This window comes from Cygnus olor, chromosome 21 (genome assembly GCF_009769625.2).
Source record: "Cygnus olor isolate bCygOlo1 chromosome 21, bCygOlo1.pri.v2, whole genome shotgun sequence".
NCBI classification, from domain to species: Eukaryota; Metazoa; Chordata; class Aves; order Anseriformes; family Anatidae; genus Cygnus; species Cygnus olor.
Window position 1 is genome coordinate 5,577,774 of NC_049189.1, and position 19,762 is coordinate 5,597,535.

Here is a 19,762-nt window from a genome sequence, read left to right on the forward strand (position 1 = left end):
ATGAGGCAGCAGTGCTTTTTTCTTTTTTTGCCTCTAGATGTTCCTAATAGTAGGTATGTGCTGGGAGAGTGGGGTGTCTGTTCTGGTGAAACTTGAGCTTGAACCCACTGTAACTCTGCATTGGTCGAGAAGTACTTGAAGGTTCTCACATGTTTTTTTGGGGTTGGAAAGTAGAACGGCTCTACCACGCACGTCTCTTAGTGGCACATCTGTGATACTGACATATCATTTTTTTTCCTTTTTTCTTCCTCTTTAAGATTGTTGGGATAATCACTCGGCACAACCTGACCCACGAATTTCTGCAGGCAAGACTGAGACAACACTATCAGACCATTTGATGCCTCTGCCCCACTGCCGGTGTGGCTACCTCCCTCTTCCAAGCCTGCACATGCGCTCGCATTCTGCTTGGACCCCACAAGGCCCAAGACTTGCCGTTTGGCTTCTCACACGCATATCAAGCCTGGGGAGCTGGAAAACATCTTGCTAGCCAGAGAATTAGAGGAGCTGCTTGAGCCCGGAGCTGTTGACTGGTCTCAGGCACTTGGTTTGATCACTCTTGATCCAGGTTTTGTTTTTTTTTTCTGTGCGCCCAGCCTTTCATGAGATGTTGTCTTGACATTATACATTCTGCTTTTTTTTTTTTGAGGCTTGGACAAAAGAACCATCTAGCTCCACTGTGTCCTGTGCAGAGAACTGCAGCATCTTTTCCGTGTCTACCTGTGCGTTTATTTCCCTCTTCCTCCCTTGTTCCTGCAACTGTTGCCTTACTTGTGTGAGAGGGGGTTGCTGTCAAGGCTGAGAGGAGATAATGAAGTTTGCAGTTATCAAATAGCTGCTTTGCAGGATGGCTTTTCTCAAAAGTGGTATAAAAAGCCAATTCTTTGGAAATGCACATCTCTTTGTGGGTGTTCCCAGTTGCCCATATTTTTTCACTCTGGCTTTCTTTTTTTCCTTTTTTTTTCTACTCCTTACATGGGAGTGTCCTTGCTGTGACGTTTTTGACAACAGCTGACTTCAGAGAGCATCTAAGAGAATCAGGAGTTCTGAACAGTTCAATTCAATTTACTGTTTGGATTATAAATGTTCAATACTTTTGCAGAGCATCTCAGAGAAGGAGGCTTTCTTTTTCCCTCTTAGCTGTTGTTACTCTTATCTCCCTGTAAGAGAGTCTACTAAGGTACTCAACTTGTGGTACTCCACTTTGTCACTACCCTGACGCACCTGTATTTATAGGCACGGTGTTCTTTCCAGCTATGGCCATAGACCAGGGAACCCCGCTTCCTCAGAGCGTGGAGAATTGTGGATTTCTGGAGGCAGTTGTAACTGATGCCCTGTCTCTGGTTTTCATTGAGTTACCTCTGTGTTGTGAGAGGAGCTGGCGTAACTTTAGGCTGCCGTACAGGAAGGATACTTAGTGCTAGTAACTAGCAGGCAGGATTATACTGCAGCTTGATAAGTGGGGCTGTCTGGCTTTAAAAACTCTTGGGTAATGTTTGCAGCTGCAATGGCCAAATGTCTGTAAGGGTAAAATCAGCACTTAGGAGCCAGTTGCAGCCAGTTCACTGCTTTAGCAGGTACCATCCTGGCCAGCACCTGTATTGTTCCAGCAGGCACCTGCCTTTGTGAGTTTTGCATACAGATAACCCTGAGTGGGAAGCCAGCGTTGTGCCTCTGGGGACTGCAGAGCTGATTGGCTTGATAAGGCACAGAGCATTCTCTCAGCCAAGAGACTGGGCTAAGTAACATGGGGAATGTATCCTGGGAAAGCTTCTGCACAGCCTCCAAGCACCCCTGTTAACCTGTTGTCTGCCATAAGGAGCTAGCTAGATGAGAGCTGCGGCAGAAGGAAATCAGACACTGTTCCATCTCCTGAAATCGGGAACTCACCTATGTTGAAAATTCTCCTGAATAAGCGTAGCAGAATTGTGCTCTTTCCTTGCGTGTCAAAACACTACTTCTGTTAGAGCAGCCTCTTTGTGGAAGCTGACTGTTGCAGGGCAGTGCTTTGCAAGCTGCTGACACCTGCTACAGTTAGGGCTAGGAGGTTTTGTGCCCAGGGCACCAGCCATAGTCTTGATGTAGGGCTCTTTAAGTCACGGGGGCTCTTTAAACATTCGTGTAGTCTTTGCAGTCCAGGTAGTTGTGGGACAGATGTGTTCTCTGGCTGTGCTTGCAATAAACACAGATGAGTCACTGGATGCTCTTGATTTCTGTCCTGCAGATGAGAGAAAGCTTGGTCTTACGAGCAGTTCCTGAGGCAAAATTTTAGGGTGGAATTGATCCTTGTCATACAGGGCATAGCACAGCTAAGCTGGAAAGTTTTTTAGCAAAGCTGTTCATAAGCACTTAGATTTATTTTTTTTATCTTTTATTCCTCTCCATTGACGTCTGGAGGCCTTGTTTTTTCTTTCAGTGTTCTTTCTCTCCTGCCTTCTTATTAGGCCTTCTTACTAAGAGAGGAATGGTGGATCTTTGTTTTCAGGAATGGATGTTACAGCATTTCCGCAAAGGAAAGAATGGGCTGTGGTACATGCACTAGCAGTTGTTGCAAGGGAAGCTGGATCCTTTGTTAAACATGGTGAGTGTCCAGGGCTTCTTGGGAAAGGACCTATGCTAAAGAGCAGAGAACACAATTTATTCTTTTTCTTACTGTGGAGCTTGCAACAACAGCTCTTGTCTCCGCCACTAAAGTTGTTTTGCTGGCTTCTGAATATCTTAGTTCTATTTCAGGTAAGGCATGCAAGCTCTTAAACTTTCTAGAGTAAAACAAAGGTGTTTTCCTAGAGCTAGTACCCACCTTGTGCCTTTCAATCTGAACTCCTTAGCTGGAACAGATGTAGCATTGTTCCTAGAGCACACAAGTCAGCATTGTCCTCTGCTTTTGACTTGCAAGTTGTTTCCCAGTTGGTAGGGTAAGGACGTTTTCTCTGGATAGTCTGTGTAGCTGGTTTCTAAATGCCTGTGTTCCCTGAGCACTGGTTGCGCACTGAGCTGCCCCAAGGAACTTCCAGCACCCTTTTGCACTCCCTGAAGCTGCACTGTGGGTTTGAAATATGCTTCTGGTAACCTACCTTTCATTCAAAGGATTTGTGCTCTTGGGTAGTTACAAATTACAGGAATTCTGTTTTGGGATTTCAGATCCTTCTAGTGTGGAATTCACAATCCCATACTGTCAGAAAACCTCTCAAGAGTGCCCTCTCTCTCTGGTAAATCCTTTTCCTATCGCTTATGATGAGTGACTGCATGTGGAAGGTTCCTTCAGTCTGTGCACCTGAACCTGAGGTCCTTAGATTGTTGCCTTGAGCCAGTCATCTCCTGTTTTATTTGTGAACGTGAGCTGCAGCAGTATATTTTGCTGTAGAATGTCTTACCCTTACTATTAAGGCCTGTAGTTAGGTGATCCAGAGAAGACAGAAAAATCCTGCTAAAGTTTGAGCACCAGCTGTGTTTACCTGTGAGAGCTGGCTGTGAGCACTGTCTGCTCTGCCTGTGCATCTGTCTTATTCAGGACTTTCAGCTGGAAAACACGCCTGTTTCACTCCTTCGGTAAGGAATTTTTAAATAGTGATGGTGGGGGACCCTGTCGGCCTTTTTAAAGGGAAATCTGAGTGTGCAATCACCAGTTACGTAGTTTGCAGAAAGGAAGTTACAAGTTCATGTGACACCTGGAGATGCAGCATTTTACCTCTGACTGAAGACTGCTGCAAAGAGCTTGAGTTGAATTAGTCCTGTTCTCACACTTTTCTGGTAACTAAATTCCTTTCTAACAACATGCTAGCTGCTTTTGTTCTGGCTACTTAGTGGTTTACCCAGAACCTTGTAGCATAGGTGCCTATAACTTTTTACTCAGAGCAACACTAAAGGAACAGTAACCAAGAACTGGATTAGTACTGATATGGCAGAAGTTTGGGGTGATATGGGGCACTCTCCCCGCCTCATGTTTTCCTGTGCAGTGTTAATTATGCAGTTTTGAATTAACTTACTGTGAGCCATTCCAATGGTAGTAACTTACCTTTCCATTTGTTTTTTTGCACTGTTTTTGTTACAAAATGATGTAAGCTAATTCCACAATGTATATAAACTGTATTTTTTTTAAATTTGTATGAACATATTTTTATTTGAATTATGGCACTTGGGAAGTATTCATGTAACCATAACATGTCCGAGAGTAAAATGTTTGTGTGTCTCTTCAGCACTTCAAAGCCTCTTCATGTTTCTAGTGTTGTTTTATTTTTTGTCCTTTACTGTAATAAAACTGGTAGAACACTGCAGTATTCAAGAACATGATTTGGGATAGATGAGTAGTTGCTGTTTATAAGCTGTCTGGATCTGACAGTTTCACAGAAGGTGCCCTGAGGCTGGGCAGAAATAGAAGTTGTTATAAACATTTAGGCTGCAACCACTCTAGCCCCTTGTTCTCTCACAACAAAGGGAAGGAATTAACGAATGTATGATAAGGAGATGAATTGTGCACACTGTGCTAGACGTGACTGCTGCTTTTCTTATCTGGGAGCTCTTGCTTTCTGCCCTCCTGTAGGTAAGTTAATGAAAGATATTTAGAGTGTAGTGTTGCGCCTCTTGTTTTACAGGTGATTTCTCCCAGTGTGAAAAATCTTGGTTTACATCTTTAGCCCTTATTTAGTTTGTGGCTATACAGAAAAGAACCTGTGACAATTTTTGATCTTTCATCACTTGCTTAGGCCTGAATTGTGAGCAAGTACAGTCTTTGAGCACTGTAGTATTTGGCCCAAAAACTCACCATTTTTCCATGCTTGTTTTTCTTCATCGGGTAGCTGTGTTATACAGGATGCATGTAGTAGCTCGCTGATTCACTCTCACACAAAGTCAGCCAGCAGCTCATCTGGCTCCTGCCATCAGTCTCCTGTTTGGTGTGTATGTAATGACACAGAGGGAGGGCCTGAAATTGATAAAAGCATCTGTTGGGAGGAGATGGCAGAAAATCTGGGGTTGGGAGCAAAATAAGAAGTGATGTAGTCTGCCTAATTAAGCTGTGCTCCTATTATTCAGAAGAGATTCGGCAGGAGAGTAAGTGGGGGAATTCTGCTTCAGCTCTGCTACTGTCTTCAAACATAAATACAGTAATGTAGGAGGAAGTGAGAGCAGTTAATTTTCTTTCTAAAACCGAGGCACATCAACTGCTGCTTTAGAGTAACAGTAAATAAGGGAGGCAATAGACTGTCTTTTGCCTTTCTCCCTCAAATTTCACACACACAAAAAAGGGAGGTGTCTGGCACATTTATGCTTAAAGCAAATGGCTTCATGTTTAGATTAAAACCCCTTTCTACTGAGGTTTATAGGCTCATAAATCCAACCATGTGTTGTGACCCCAGTACTTGTAAACTGTGTTTTTAACAGAAGAACTTAGTGTTTGGTGAAATTTTCTTCTGCTTTGCTGACAGGAGGCAAGCCACCAGCTTCAGTGAGTGTATACACGTACAAGTGTGTATCTTGCAGCACCCACAGGAAGAAACAGCATGACTGCCCCAGGCTTTCGTTGCACTTATGCGTTTGATGAGATAATGAAGTTGCTCTTCTTGTCCAAGGTGCTGAAATGCTTTTCAGCATCAGCGAGAGACACAAGGCTTCTTTAACATCCACTGTAGTTTTTGAATTGCAGTGTGGGAAATAGTTCATTCACAGCCGGAAGGGAGGTGCCAGTGAGGCTTTCCTCCCTTCACCATCTGGGAAGTGAAGGAGAAGAGGTTTCAATGGGGTTTAGAGGTCACGATTTAAAATTAGTTAAGCTGTCCTTTTTTCCAAGCTGTTTCAAAACTGCACGGGGAAAAAAAAAAGGCGTGAGTAACTGTATGGGCTGTGTGTAGTTTATCACACATTTAACTGATATTTGAGCATCTAGGAGCAAGAGACTGAAACCCATTTTTACCTGTCTGTGGAGAACACACAAAGCAATGTTATGCTGAAGTATGCTGAAGAGCTCACAGCTCTAACAGGAAAGACAAGACAACCTTGAGAGCCTTGCTGCTTATGCTAGAGAATAGCTCAGTGAGATGTCCAACTTTACACACTGATTTTATCTTCCTTTTTCTTCCTACTTCCCAGCACAGTAGATCTCACCCGAACTGCCTCCTCTTGCCTTTTCTTAAAAGTTTCTACTCCTCTCAACTGTGCTTCTGTTTCTGTGCAGGATTCTGCTGGTTTTCCAAAAGAACAGTCAGGATATAGGAAGGGAAAATAGGGAAAGGTCCTACAAATCCTTCTTCCTTCCTTTCCTTCTCACATAGGAGCCCAAATTCTGGTTACAGCTTTAGGCTTTTTTTTTTTTTTCTTCGTTCATGAAAGCGTATCAGAATCTGCTCCTAGGAAAACAAAATACAGACAGGATACAACCTTTTGTTCATAAAGGGCAAGCTGTACTACTGAGATGGGAACTGATGTGCCTGTGACTCTTCAAACCAGGAACACCAGTTGTACTACTGCTTCCATTTTGTTCAGGTGGGTTGACAGGAAGGGAACACTCAGATATTGCAAGTGATCGGTAAAAGGGAGCAAAGATCGTGGCAGTTTCTGGTCCAGCAGTGAGGTGCAAGAGCTTGAAGAATGAAGCCTGCTACGTTCTGTCACTTGCTCTGGTAAAGGATTGGAGATTGGAGTCGGCAGAAGGATTCCCTTTTAAAGTTACTTGTCAGTAGCAGCTGTCACTGGGGTGGCAATGGTTCAACCCCAGCACAGAATGACAGCACAGGGACACTCTTGACTTGTTTCGAGAGGCTTCACAGTTGAAAGGTGTGAGAGAAGCACTAGAAAAGATCCCCTGTCCTGTCTCTCTCAGAAATGCCTCTGACTCTTGCTTCTTCATTGGGGAAATTACGAGACAAGCGTTGGACAACTGGGTGCCAACTGTCTGATGGAGCTGTACCTCTGGGGAAGCGTGCAAGAGACCCATGGAAGGGTTGCTCTCATCACAGCAGAATTGTCAACAAGCTTTCTGTTACTGCATGACCATACTGCTGGTAGCCTCCGTCTTTGGGCACGGTGCCATCATACTGTCAGCTGTAAGGAGCTGCTGCTGGGGATGACTTGGACGCACTCGTCAGCAGGTGTCAGTCAGCAAAAAGGCCTTTGGGGGGCAAGCTTCAGTGGATGTAAATCAAGCAAGCTGGATAGGGCCAGATTGTTATGGAAACTGGCACAGCTCCACTCGTCCCTGCAGCAGCTGAGGATATGCACCCTATACTTCACGTACGATTCCTTATAGACACAAAGCAGTGGTGACAGCTCCTCTTGGCATTCTTGCTTGCAGACGGGGATTTCGGTGATGTTCAGTGAAACATTTTGTGTAGCAGGAGGCTGGAAAGGGATAGTGTAGCCTCTGAGAGGGAAAAAGAAACTCTCAGGTCTGATTTGCAACAACAAAAAACCTGCAGGCCAACTGGCCTGCTCTTCCAAATGAGGTTTGTGCCCTACAGTGTGTATGAAGCATACCAGTGTAATTACTGTATTTCAAAGTTCAAAGGAAAGAAAGCTGCTGAATTATGCGCTACCAGTCAGGGTTACTGCCAGAAGTTATGAGGAAGCGAGGATGAAGTCTGGCATCGCAGGAGGTGGCAAATGTCATCGGAGGCCGGTGGAAGGTGTGAGGCTGGTCTCTCTCTGATCTCCCTGGGACATTTCTTCCTTCGCACAATAAGTGTGATAGCACTGGGGTACGTCCTAGGTGCTGTGCTATGGGGGTTGATTAAGTTTTATAAAGCACTCAGATGCCCGATGGTGTGGAGGAGGGCAGGATTTCAGAACTCTGTCCCATGGTCAGTGCTGAATAGTTGCTTGTAATGTAATTGCCGTTATCTGGGTCTGACATCAGCTCTTCGTAGCAATAGCTTTGTCCCAGAGGCATCCTGTTTCTGAATTGTTTACAATTACAAGCTACATTGATCCTCTGTCTGACCCATAGCACAGTTGCTAAAGCAAAGCTCTGAAGTGCTGGTTTGGTTGTGTGGCCATCAGTCTTTTTCCTACGCTGTTATTGACACGCACTGCAAACCTTGCCTTCCCTTAGGGGGAGTTTCTTTAGAAGATTTGCAATGTATCCTGGATAGGTGTGAAGTCCTAGTAGGAATGCATTAATCTGCAGTTCGTGTTCTCACAACAGCCTGGTACTGCTTATTTCTTCTCCAGTCTGGTTCCCCCTTTTCCTCCAAAACGTTCTATCAGGATTAATTTCCACAATTTGTAGGCGCCAAAGGCAGCTCCACCATAAATCTGAAGGAAGCTGCCTCACATTTTACACGTGGGTCTGTGCAGGACCGGCTGCTGCTGGAAGAGAGCATGCCCTAGTTAGAAGGAATGCCTGCATCCCTCCATGGCTAACATGCAACTGTGTGAATCCGCCACAGTGAAGAGCAGAAGAAACAAAATGCCATTAGGCGTCTGCTTTTATCTGCATGAAATGCCAAGACTGCAGCATGGCTTTAGCACCTCATGTGGACGTCTGGGACAACAGGGCCCTCCTCTGAGTGTCTGAGCCATGAACACAAGTCCAGGTTGCTGCGAAGTGAGGCAGAGCACGAGCACTTGATGCATCTCATGCTGCTGTAAGTGCTTGTGCCTCAGTCCTTCCCCTGCTGCAGACGTCAGCCTGCTGACCTGTTCTGTGAACCAGCTGATAAATGAATTCACATGCTAGCTTGTTCCAGGACCTTCCATTCCTGCACACGCTGACTGAAATTCCTCACCTCGCTGAAGGCAAGTTCCCAGCGGAGCCTTTTGGGTCTCTGTAGGCACCCTCCTGGCCAGAGCCTTTCTGTACCCTCTTCAGAAAGCAACCGATACACCTCCAGAGAGGAGTTCAGCTTTCAGGTGTCCTTGCTCTCTCCCCAAACAGTGGGCTGCTTTTGTCTTGTGCTTGTTTGGGACCGCCTGTTCCCTCCTCTCTTTCCTGCCCTCTCTGACCCGGCTCTCACAGCACCAGTGACTCACAGCACTTTGCTCATCCCTGGGGGTGCTTCCTCTCTGCCCGTAGAGCTTATCAGTGCTAAGTCTCTCTCGTTCAGCTTTTCCAAGTGCTCTTTTCCGTGTGCAGTCCTACTCTGACCTGGCTGTGAGATTTCCCTGGGGGAGGTTTACAGCTCAGTGTGTTTATGGGAGCAGCAGTAAAAATCCGGCCGCAGAGATGCTTTTTTCCTAGATTGCCTGCTCTCAATTAGGTTCTCCCAGACTGTAGGGTCTATTAACATGCTGTCTGCAAGCCAATACAGACTTGTTCCACCGGGAACTGGCTTGCTGTTAGTACTGGACCCACCTGGCTTTGGGTCAGGCAACACCAACTCTTCTTGCCATTTTTAGCACGTTCCATTGAACCCATTAGTGTTTTGTGCCCTGGGGGGCTGACAGGGAGGGATAATTTACAGGGTCTTGGTGCGTCCGTGCAAGTTTTGCTTGACTAGGTAAAATTCAGCTCAAGCAAGGGCTATTAGTGTTAGAGCATGAGGATTGGTTGTACTTCCTTTCATAACAGGGCATGGGGAGCCCAGCGTGGAGGGATCCACCTGTGTTCCCAATAGCTGCAGCAGGAAGAAGGTGGCTGCAGGGCTGTGTTTGGAAAGCCTGTTTGAGGGGACAAAGCTGTGTTGTCCTCACAATGGCTCCCCAAAGCCGTTTACCAGCAGGAGGCCCCTTGATTTATAAAGCCACCTCTGAATAAATGCAAAGTCACTGTAGCTTTTCCCTACAGAGCCATTTCGTGGTTGCTGCTGGGAGCCTTGATCTGGGAACCAGTTTTGCTAGAGAAACCCCTCTGGACGCTATTGCACGGAGTATTTTGTCTTTGGCTGGCTCTGACTAGGAGATGTTCCGACATGTCTCAGGAGGTGTTGGTTCCTGTTGCAGTGGAGCAAAATGATTCCCTCGGGCAGGTTTCTGCTCTTCTCGCCTAGGGAAGAATCACGAGGGCCAGCACGGCGGGCAGCATCAGGTGCCTCTTGGAGGCCTTGTCAGCAGCACGGGGAGTGCCTGGGAGGGCAGCTTGTCAGAAATGCCATGTGTGGCATAAGCCTTTTAAAGGGATTCAGCAGCCTTAGCTGTAAACAATGTGTGCAGGAGTGGTGTGCCACTCAGCACCCCATCTTATGGTGTCACTGTAGCTGGGGTTTCTGAGAGCCGTTGTCAGCAATTTGCATGTCTCTGGCACCTCTGCCTGCCCGTGGCCTGCCTCAAATATTATTCCTCTCCCTACAGACCCCTTCAGTGGGGGGGTGTGCGCCTTCAGCAGCTGAGTCCAGCCTGGTGCTACTGTGTTCTTAGGCCCTGGGAACAAGACCCTAAATCAGATCCTCAGAATAACCCAGTTTCTAGTGGGATGTGGGATCACAGGACAGTTGCCCACAGCCTGGGCTCAATGCTGGTGCTGCAGCTGACCAGGGAACCCAAGTGATTTGGTCCTTGCGATGCTAACTGGATGTGGTCTTGGCAACATAACCCTATTTGGGGGGGGGTGCAGTGGCAGGGAAGTGGGGTTCGGGCCAAATTCAGATCAGAGGTGTGAAATTCAGCTAAAAAGGTTTAAATGAGATCTGTATCAGGCTTGCAGTCTGTGTGTTAGTCATGTTTAGAACAGCTGTGTGAGGGGCCGTTCCCAGAAAGTGATTAATGTTGTACCCAAGCTGCTCTGTAATAGGAGTGACCCCTCCTTCCCTCACATGTAGAAATACTGTGGTAGGATTCACGCCCTCTGAGGATCCTTCAAGAGGAACTGGGGCTCAGCAGCTTAACCCCATACAGAGTGAAACAAGACACAGTCAGTGACGTATCTTTCTGTTGATGCTTGTAGCCTTTATTTGGTCAGTGCTAGAAAGCATATACAATGAATTCCCTTTCCTCCCTCTGGTTATCTTCTTACTTGTGAAGTTTTGCTATCTTTCTAATTTCTTTTCTCATAAATTTTGCTTACACGAGGGATTTGTGGCAGTGGAGTGGCAATTGCCTTGACTGAATAAGCTATATCAGCAAAAGGACTCTCTTGTTACTGAAACCCTGTCTACAGGAGGGCTCATGTTGGTCTTCCAGTGTTGAGCAAGCTTTTTTTTTCCTGATAATGTTATAATTTCTTAGTGCAGGGAGGGAAACTCTAGTGAAAAACTCATTTTCATTTCTCCCAGGTTCATACTTTCTCAGTATTGTGTAAGATCCAGCCTTGTGGGTACCAGAGTACCAATAAAACGTAGGCTTTTGACGTTAGGAAAATACAAGAAATTTAATGCAACAGACAGGAGAGAGGTCCAGCATAGATGTCTAATGTGTTAGTTTTATTTAAAGATGGTCTCTTGGTGCTAGAGTAAGAAATGTTCTTTAAAAAAATCAAATAAATAAATAAATAAATAAATAAAAATAGGAATAACTTTCTGTTGACGAGTTTAGAAAGCATCTGGCTTTCATCTTGGGAGGAACGGGTACTGTAAAGCATTCTTCAGAGCACGGGTAGGGAAGTTGTCCTAATTCTTCCTGGAACCTGCAAGCCAAACATGCAATAAATGTTACTTGAATCTGTTTGTCTCCCGGTATACACCACTATTGCCAGCAGTGCTTTTATCCATCAAATCAATAGACACATTTTCTTTTGAAAAACCACTACTAGCTTAAATTTCATACTGAAGTGAACTCCTTTCCCAAACTGTTTAACTATTTCTTATTATTAAAGACTTAAATGAGAGCCTGCTCCTCCCTTGTTGCCTAACACAGGTATAGTCTGTTCTGTTCACCAAGATGGCTTAGGTTGGACTCACCATTGCAACCCATTCCACTCAGGGAGCCAATTCTGTCAATTCTCCTCCCAAAGCAGCCAGAATCTCTCATCATCCTGGGCATCTGCATCCCCCTCAGTCTCTTGAGGAAGGGGTCCCTGTAGGACAGAGGGGTGTTGGGTGCTAGCTTGGACTCAGTCTTCTGGTCATCAGTGTCATCTATGAGTTCTGGTGGGATCTCCTCCTGGGTTTTGGGCTCTTGCAGGTCAGGATTGGACTCCAGGGCTTCAATCAGTGCAAACTTATCCTCAAGTCTCTCCAGCAGAGCCTACAAGAGAAGAATTAACTTCATGAAACTCAGAGTTTCATGGTCATTTACTAGCCCTTCCGCTCATCTGATTCTGCATTCACCTATGGCCTTAAAGCCACCCCTAGGGAGTCTCTCAGGTTGGATTCTGGAGTTGCTGGTGGTTCTTGAGCTCTGCAGTAAATCCACTAATTCCACACTAATTCCATCTATGGGTAGGTCTAGCCAAAAGCTGATAGAAGCTGTCTTCCACAGCAGTGTTTCTTACTGGCAAGGTTAGAACAGCTCTTGGCAGAGAAACAAAGTAAGGTCTGTGTTGCACCAGGAGATAAAGCTCAACGCATCAGTGGTACACAGTCTCAAAGTACTTCTAAATCCATAGGGACCCCCACGTTCTCAGAAGTTGCCTGCAATGCTGCTTGTCAGCTGTTGGCTTTCTCTTCTTTTTCTGACTAAGATTGTCTGCTTGCTTGTCACCACTTGCTGTTGCAGTGGGCAGCACTGTGAGAAGCTCTTGTTGTCCCCACTAATCCCAGGAGTTGCTGGATTTCTGCTCCTTAAAGTAACATGCATCTCCTTGAAAATACCTATATGAAAAAAATGTCTGCTATCTGACTTCCTTCTGGGTACCATTCTCTATAGTTTTTAAAGCTTTGAATAACCAGGATCAGGAAACCTCCCCAAGGGCAGCTCAACCAATTAGAAGAATCTAATCGTCCATCTCTAGAAGTAGGCTAGAGAGGAGTGAGCCTGACAGTTTGCTTGAGGGTGAGCGCATTTGGCAGCCACCCTCCTCAGCTAGCTGCTGGAGACAGCGAAGCCTGGAGGCGTGAGGCAGTTTGGCTGACACTGTCCTAGTTATCTTAGGGAATTTGGTCTTGGTCTGATGCTGCAATTAGCTGGCCACTGATACCATTCCAAGGAAATGTTGAAGTTGTCAGATTTGGTCTTGCAAGACTGAACCTTAAGTTTGTATTGCTTCCCAAACTATTGTAATAATGTTCTCTAAGTATCACTCTCTGTTCTCTAAGTATCACTCTCTGTTCTCTACATATCACTCACAAAAGTTTGCATGTGGTAATTTTGTAGCTCTAGGGTCTTTTCTGGATGAGTCCCAGTACACGATGATACCGTTCCTCTCGATTTGCACAAGTTGTGCATCTTCTAAAAGTTTGCCTTCGGGTGCTTTGCTTTACCTCCTCAGCTCCCACCTACATGCAGCTCCGTTCTCTTAAATCCACAAAGCTGGAGCAATGTAACTGCCCTGCTCCTCTGGACCTGCCATTTAGCAGGACAAACAGACAGAGCCCACCCGTTGTTGTCTACTGTTGTAGAAAGTTGTCTATTTATTCTCCTAGAGCTACTGCGATGCATTACTTTGTCCTCTGTCTGCGACATTGCTCCACTTCATTAAGAAACCTGAAGGGAGGTGGCTGTTTAAGAGAATAAGAACCAACAACCCAAAGCAGACAGCCCACAACATCACAATTCTGTTTCCCCAGGAGCTTGGGTGATCCCAGCGCCAGAGGGGATTGCTCTACAAAGCTTCGTTAAACCCCGGTGAAGAACTGAGACTTCATCCCCCAGCATGTGATCGCTAATGCGGCTACCTGGTTGTACAACAGAAAGGCAAAGACACCACCTCACACTCTTCTAAGCCCCCTGAAAGTTTAACCTTGCAAAAGCAGAGAGTCCTCACCTCCATGCTGGCCAGTTCTTTGGCAGGGCTGAGGCTGTAGATGGGGTTGGCTTTGCTGGACTGGAGCTGGATGAGAAGCAGCAAGAGGAACCCACAGGAAAATGAGCCCTTAGTGTCCATGGTGCTGCCTTCGTTCGGAATATGGAGCGTTCGAGCTGTTTCTTCTGAGATGGTCCTTCAGGTCTCTCTCTTCCTTGTCCTATCCTCTCTCTTCCGAAGCTTGTCTTTTATACTGTTTGGGTGTGATCTCTGCTTCCTAGGTTATCAGTGGATTTATCTGGGGCGCATTCCAGTTCTCCTGCAGGCATGCAGCTCTGTCAAGGGAAGATTCCCTTTATTAGCTGTCATTAGGCAGCAGCTGCTGTTGCTGAGGAATGTATGTCACAAGTCAGTGATTTCATGTCACTCCCCCTCCTCTTGATACCAGGCGCTGTGATTACATAGTCCAGTTGGAAATTCTTCGCAATTTTCTTTCAAGAGACCCCTATGGTCAGGTTTATGGAGATGGGAAGGAACCCCGAAATGGCTCTAAACTCTGCTCGATCAGAAGATTTCCATAGGGAAATTACCTTGTATAGGGAAAGCAAAAAAGCTTTTCAGATGAGCGCTTGGTGGAGAGCAAAGGCTGAAGGATACTTTTAGGACACCTAAAGTATCATGCGCACTTTCCTTCTATATATGGCATACGCATAGCCACCGCATACCACGGAGTGTGCTGAAAATCTCAGGTTTGGGCCACTTCTCTTTCCCCATTGCCATAGAGGTGAGATCAGCGCTGAGTCTGTGTATTTGTGTGTTGCCAACAACAGAGGCGCCCCGATCCGCACCTCGTTACAGCCGCTAACGTCTGGACTGACTGCAGGGACACCGAGTGCCTCCGGCCCCCAGGCACCCAACTTCGGCACCACGGAAAAATTAGTCTTTATTAGCAGCTACACATTTAAATCAATGGGATTTCTTTAGACTTCGATGGTAAGGCTTGACCTTGCATTAATAAAATGTAAAGATGAGATGGTCAAATTCAGGAATAATTTTCTTGTACTAGTTTTTAATGCCATTGTACCAGAAAGCAACTTGCTCGGTGAGAACTTGAAATAAATGGCTTTCAGTGTTGTTCAGCAAAGGTATCAGAATCTGGCCCAAAGGAAGAAAGAATGAATTTTGTGTTTATGTTTGTTTGTTTGGGGAGGGGGTTAAATGAAACAGTTAATATTTATATCTTTTGAAAAGCATTTATTTGTTTCTTTGAGTGCTGAAGCTTTCAAGATTAGCTGAAAACTGCTTACGTTTAAATGAGAAATTACAAAAACGCAGATTTGCTGCAACTTCCTCCTCCAGCATTGTTTTTCTGTGTATAGTGCAAATAAAAGTTGCTCTTTTTACATAACTATGGGAGATTTCTAAATAATAAAGCGTATTGTTTGTGCTGCATTTTCCTAACATTTCTTGTTATTTGACATTGAAACAGGAACAAATATATAAGGAAGTTGCATACATAACAATTCGCTAACTATTGATATGAATATAGATCTTGAGAGAATCTCCAAGGTAGTTACTTAATAATAGCAGAATGATAAAATATGTTTCATGCCCTAACATAGTGTTTGTATACAAATGTGCACACACTGTTCACATGATCAGCTTCCCAAATTTATACTAGAAAGGACATTCCCAAGGTTGTGAAATCAAGCTCAAACACTACTTTTTCCTAATATAGCATGAAGTCAGCTCAACTCCACTTGTGTTATTATGAGAACACTCCTTATTTTTTCCTCAGTGCTTTTTTTTTTTCTCAGTACATAGAGGCAGTACTAATTTATTTTATTATTCTGTGTCCTAGCCCGATCTTATTTAGTCCTATTCAAATTGTGGTTAAGAAAGAATTAAGAACCTGATAGCTTTTTTATCGACACTCCAATGCCACAGTGTCTATATAGTTCACTAATTAATTACAAGTATTTTCTTTCTGCTCTTCTTCTGTGTGTGTTTGTTTATTTGCACAGGGCATTATCTTCATTTTCTAAACCGAGAAAGGTGAGAATTCATTAATACCAAGTGTCCAATTTAAGATAACTAGGGTCTGTTACTGTTCTATTTTTTGTTTCTTTCCTTTCACCCCCCCACATGCCAAGTATTCTCTAGTGCTGTCTCTGTGCTAAAAAAACGCTGTCATTTCATCTGAGTTTTGCCTGGGAGCTCAGCACATCTGTAAAGCAGCCCCTGGGTCACAAACCCAGCTCTAAGAAAGTGAGGAACATGATACCAGTCCCAGTTGTGAAATATTTAGCTTTGAGTGACCTGTCCCTGTGGGACAACCTAATATTCCAGGATTTCTTTTAATAACCTGGACCAAGAGATACTCCTTTCTTTTACTGGCTGGTTCACTTTCCATCTTTCATCTTCTGCAGAAGATAAATGAGATCTAGGGGCTCGACTTCAGCCTTGACAGTATTTTTCTAAGATGGGGATGTCTGTGTGCTATTCCTGTAGGATGTATGAAAGTATCTAGAAGAGATAAAATGGCTGACCCCCACAGGAGCTCTTGTGTTTACAAAGCCAAATTCTGCCCTCTATTACCCATCTCACATCTCTGCCAAAACAAATGGAGCGTAAAATGTCAGAACTCAGCTATAAAATTCACTTGTTTGTTTGCTTGTGGTATCTCAGTATCATCACCCTTGCAAGGCTTGCATAAACTTCAGGCTTTACAGTCCAATGATGGAGAGACAAGCCCAAGTCATTGCCCATGCTCTGCTGGCCATTCGATCGGTAAAAACCCTGCTGGGAGTCTTAACAGAGCAGTAGGTTCTTATTAAAGTTGTACTGTGACCAGTTTTGGAAGAGGAAATCGGCACATTGTCCCACCCAGCCCCCCAGGGTACGGGACAGGAGGTATGGGGACTCGAGGCTGCATTAGGAAGCAGCACAGGCTGTTGAGAGCAGAGAGGGAGAGCATCAAGGGTGCTGCCTGCAGCCCAGTGTCCGGATCCCTGTGAGGAGGAGGATGGTGGATGGACAGAGCTTAGCTGGGGGTAACTCTGCCACTTCCCCAGCAGGATGAAGCAATGTCCTTTGTTCTTCAGCCCTGTGAGGCTGCCCTAAGGGCTGATGTTTTGTGGATCCCTTCCGCCAATACACCTATTGTAACCAATGCCCTTGCCTGCTGCACATCCTTCCACGGATGTCCATTTTGTTGTCATAGTGCAACTGAAGACTGCTGGAGGGTGGACTGACTGTAAAGAGCCTCTGTAGTCCTGTTCTGGGTTAGAGGCTGATCTGGATTCCTTTCACCCCCCGGTGACCAAACCTTTTGACGAAGCTCTGCCATGCCCTACCCAAGCTCTCTTTCCTTTCAGTTAGGTCAGATTAAGAAGGAAACAAAGAGCCGAGGCGGCCAGCGTGGGAAACAAAGGCAGAAAGTAATGATGTCTGATGAGCTGCATGCACGCCATGATCCCAGGACAGGCCACGCTGCAACTAAGATAAGTGGTGCCTCACTTTTTCCACCGGGGAGGAAACTTATCTTCATCCCAGCCACCCCCTGCCCATGGGGCTATGGGTTAGGGTGCGGGGTGGCTGCTCCCGGGAGGGGGCCGCCTGTCTGCCTGTCCGTCTGCGCAGCCTGTCCGTGCTCCGCAGCCTTGCCTTGGGAAGCCGGAGGGGGCTGCGCTGCGCCCTGTGGCTCACGGCGCTTAGCACGGGTTAAGCCGGACTGCGCATCCCCCGGGAGGAGGGAAGGGAGGCCGAGCCGAGGCCGGGCTGGGCCGAGCCGAGCCGAGCCGAGCCCTCTGGCGTCTGTCCCCGGTGCTGAAGGCCGGCTGCCCGGGGCCCGCAGCGCAGCCCTGCCCGCCGCCAGCTCGCTCTGAGAGCCGCCGAGCCCCGTGCCCGCGGGGCTGCCCCGTGCCCAGCTCGGCGCTGCCGGCAGGGCTCAGCCCGGGCTGCCTGCGACAGGACCCGACAGTGCCCGACAGTGCCGCCACCACCCCTCCTGCTGCCGCAGCCCTCGGGCTAAAGCTGCCCCAGACCCGGCGGGATGCTCCGGCCCGTGTCAAGGACCCTCCGTGCAGAGGAGGAGGAGGGCTCTGCGGGGGTTTTCCGTGTGCTACACCGTGACCCCAAAACCCCACAAACCACTCACAGACGGCCACGCTTTGTACAAAAGGTTTATTGCTGCGTACCCCAGCCCCGCCGAGGCTCCGGGGGGAGCGTGGCTGCCCGGCGGCTGGACGCCGGCCCGGAGGCTCGACGATGCCGGTCCCGGCTTCAGCTTCTCCCTCTCCTCCAGAAACCTGGAAGAAAAGGGGAGGAGAGCTGCGGGGGTGCCCCAGCGCCTGCCCCGGACCCCTCGGCTGTGGCAGGCCGGGACGAGCCGCGGGGCAGCGCCGGGGCCGAGCCGGGACCTACGGGCTCTGTAGTGGTTGCATCCCAGCCCCGTCTGCGCGCCGATCCTCTCCATCCTCGTCCCAAAGCAGCCGGAGAAGTGCCTCCGTCGGGAGGAGGAGAGGAGGCTCCTCCACCGGCTCTGCCCCTCCGCTGGCTCGGTCGGGCTGGGGGCCGGGAGGGGGGTCTCCGGCAGGTCCCACTCGGGGCCGCCGTCCTCAGCTCCGGCCTCCGGCTCGTCCTCCAGAGCCGGCCGCCCTTCCTCCTCCCGCAGCTGCCCCAGCGCCTCCAGGAGGTCCTGGGGGAGAAGGAGAGGGAAGGAAGGAGCCGTGGCAGGGGGACGGGGAGCCCCGCTCCTGCTCCCCCGGTCCCCGGTGGGACAGGAGCGGGTGGCCCGCCCCGGGAGCCCCGGCCCGCCCCGGCCCCGGCCCCGGCCCCGGTACCTGCAGGGAGCGCAGCTCCGCACCGTGCTCGCCGCCGGCTGCTTGAGCCCCGGCCCAGGGCAGGACGAGCAGCAGCAGCCAGGCCCTGCAGCACACAGCCGGCAGCTGCATCCTATCCTATCCTATCCTATCCTATCCTATCCTATCCTATCCTATCCTATCCTATCCTATCCTATCCTATCCTATCCTATCCTATCCTTATCCCTATCCTTATCCTTATCCCACCCTACCCTACCCCAGCTCGCCCTGTGTTTTTGCTTTGCCTACAGATGCCTCCCCTTATATCCCCACTCTCTGCCTGGAGGGAGCTTAGCTGCCTCCTGCCAGATCCCCGCAGGAGCCGGAGCCCTGTCCCCCGGCTCCGATAAGGGAACTGGTTACAACTGGCCCCACAGGTGACCCTCCAGGAGAGGGGGGTTCCCTGAGTGCAGCACCTCCTCCAGAGGGAGAGAACAGCCCCGAGTCATCTCCTCCCCTCCTGGCAGCACTCATTTTCCCGATGATTTCCTCCCCTCCTCTCCACTCTCCATCACTGGTAGGTAGGTAGGAAGTGATGCAGTGGAAACACCTTGTGCTTTCTGCCAGTTTGCTCTGCCTGACATCTGCAGGCACACAGGATCTGTGAGCTGGCCCAAGCAGGGTGTTGCTTTCCCCTCCAAGAGGTGAGGGATGCATCATTTCTCCTTCGTGGGAGAAAGAAGAGGGGGCAGCTGTCTGTAGCAGCTCCCAACAGTTTTTTCTTCTCTGTATAGATATTTTTGTGCTCTGTGAATAGACCAAGGTCTGAGGCTTGCTCTTAAATTTTCCTTCCTTGCAAGTTCATGTGATGATGCTTGTTGCCTTCCTCTGGCATTCCCCACAAACCCACCCCTCTATAGCTAAGAGTCACTAAACTTTTAGTGGCCTAAGTCTGCCTTGAGCAATGCTACAGCCGTCCACTTCGCTGGACAAGTTACTAGCTCTCCAGTCGTGCCTTGGCTATAGCAGCGAATCAGTCAACCACCCTCTCCCCATACTCCACCATTTTACCCATAAATGATGGTGCATTCTGTCCCTCACAGATGGGGTTGGAGTGAGAAATTCCTATGGAAAAAGGGTTCCTTCCAGAAAGATCGGTGACTTTGCCCAAAGAAAGATTTTGTGGAACTTTGGCTTTAAGCTCCCCAGACAAAAGTGTTGCAATTACCAATTTGGCAACTGTAACAGGCAGCCACTT

General features: G+C 47.7%; 3 protein-coding genes across 5 annotated transcripts in view; 1 reads left to right on the forward strand and 2 right to left on the reverse strand.

Moving 5' to 3' along the window:
* The window catches only part of CLCN6 (chloride voltage-gated channel 6), a 31,614-nt gene extending 14,010 nt beyond the window's left edge, over positions 1–17,604 (forward strand). Inside the window, exon 23 of one of the 2 annotated variants that reach the window (XM_040533891.1) lies at positions 17,080–17,604. In XM_040533891.1, coding sequence (XP_040389825.1) covers positions 17,080–17,589 — 510 coding nt within the window. In that variant the 3' untranslated portion in view covers positions 17,590–17,604. Of the gene's footprint in view, positions 1–257; positions 4,187–17,079 lie in introns of those variants that run through there. The other variant, XM_040533892.1, reaches the window with a different exon arrangement.
* On the reverse strand, positions 1,097–15,135 carry LOC121058396 (natriuretic peptides A). Its single transcript, XM_040533908.1, has 2 exons — positions 13,724–15,135; positions 1,097–12,045 (listed from the first exon to the last, which is right to left on the reverse strand). The coding sequence occupies exons 1-2, from the start codon at positions 13,841–13,843 to the stop codon at positions 11,707–11,709; spliced, it is 459 nt and encodes a 152-aa protein (XP_040389842.1). The 5' UTR covers positions 13,844–15,135; the 3' UTR covers positions 1,097–11,706.
* Positions 17,576–18,733, reverse strand: LOC121058395 (natriuretic peptides A-like). 2 transcript variants are annotated; one of them, XM_040533907.1, is made up of 3 exons: positions 18,547–18,733; positions 18,128–18,401; positions 17,576–18,012 (listed from the first exon to the last, which is right to left on the reverse strand). In XM_040533907.1, the coding sequence occupies exons 1-3, from the start codon at positions 18,655–18,657 to the stop codon at positions 17,987–17,989; spliced, it is 411 nt and encodes a 136-aa protein (XP_040389841.1). In that variant the 5' UTR covers positions 18,658–18,733; the 3' UTR covers positions 17,576–17,986. The 2 variants fall into 2 exon arrangements, with proteins under 2 accessions (XP_040389841.1, XP_040389840.1); XM_040533906.1 differs by having other exon boundaries at positions 17,576–18,401.
* Positions 18,734–19,762: the final 1,029 nt, after the last annotated feature.

Bases quoted from the DNA above. Each gene is read 5' to 3' on its own strand.
- LOC121058395 (XM_040533906.1), bottom strand. From the start codon at position 18,657: ATGCAGCTGCCGGCTGTGTGCTGCAGGGCCTGGCTGCTGCTGCTCGTC. The intron at 18,402-18,546 runs GTACCGGGGCCG...CTTCTCCCCCAG, and splicing joins CGGAGCTGCGCTCCCTGCAG to GACCTCCTGGAGGCGCTGGG.
- LOC121058396 (XM_040533908.1), bottom strand. From the start codon at position 13,843: ATGGACACTAAGGGCTCATTTTCCTGTGGGTTCCTCTTGCTGCTTCTC. The intron at 12,046-13,723 runs GTGAGGACTCTC...CTTCTCTTGTAG, and splicing joins AAGAACTGGCCAGCATGGAG to GCTCTGCTGGAGAGACTTGA.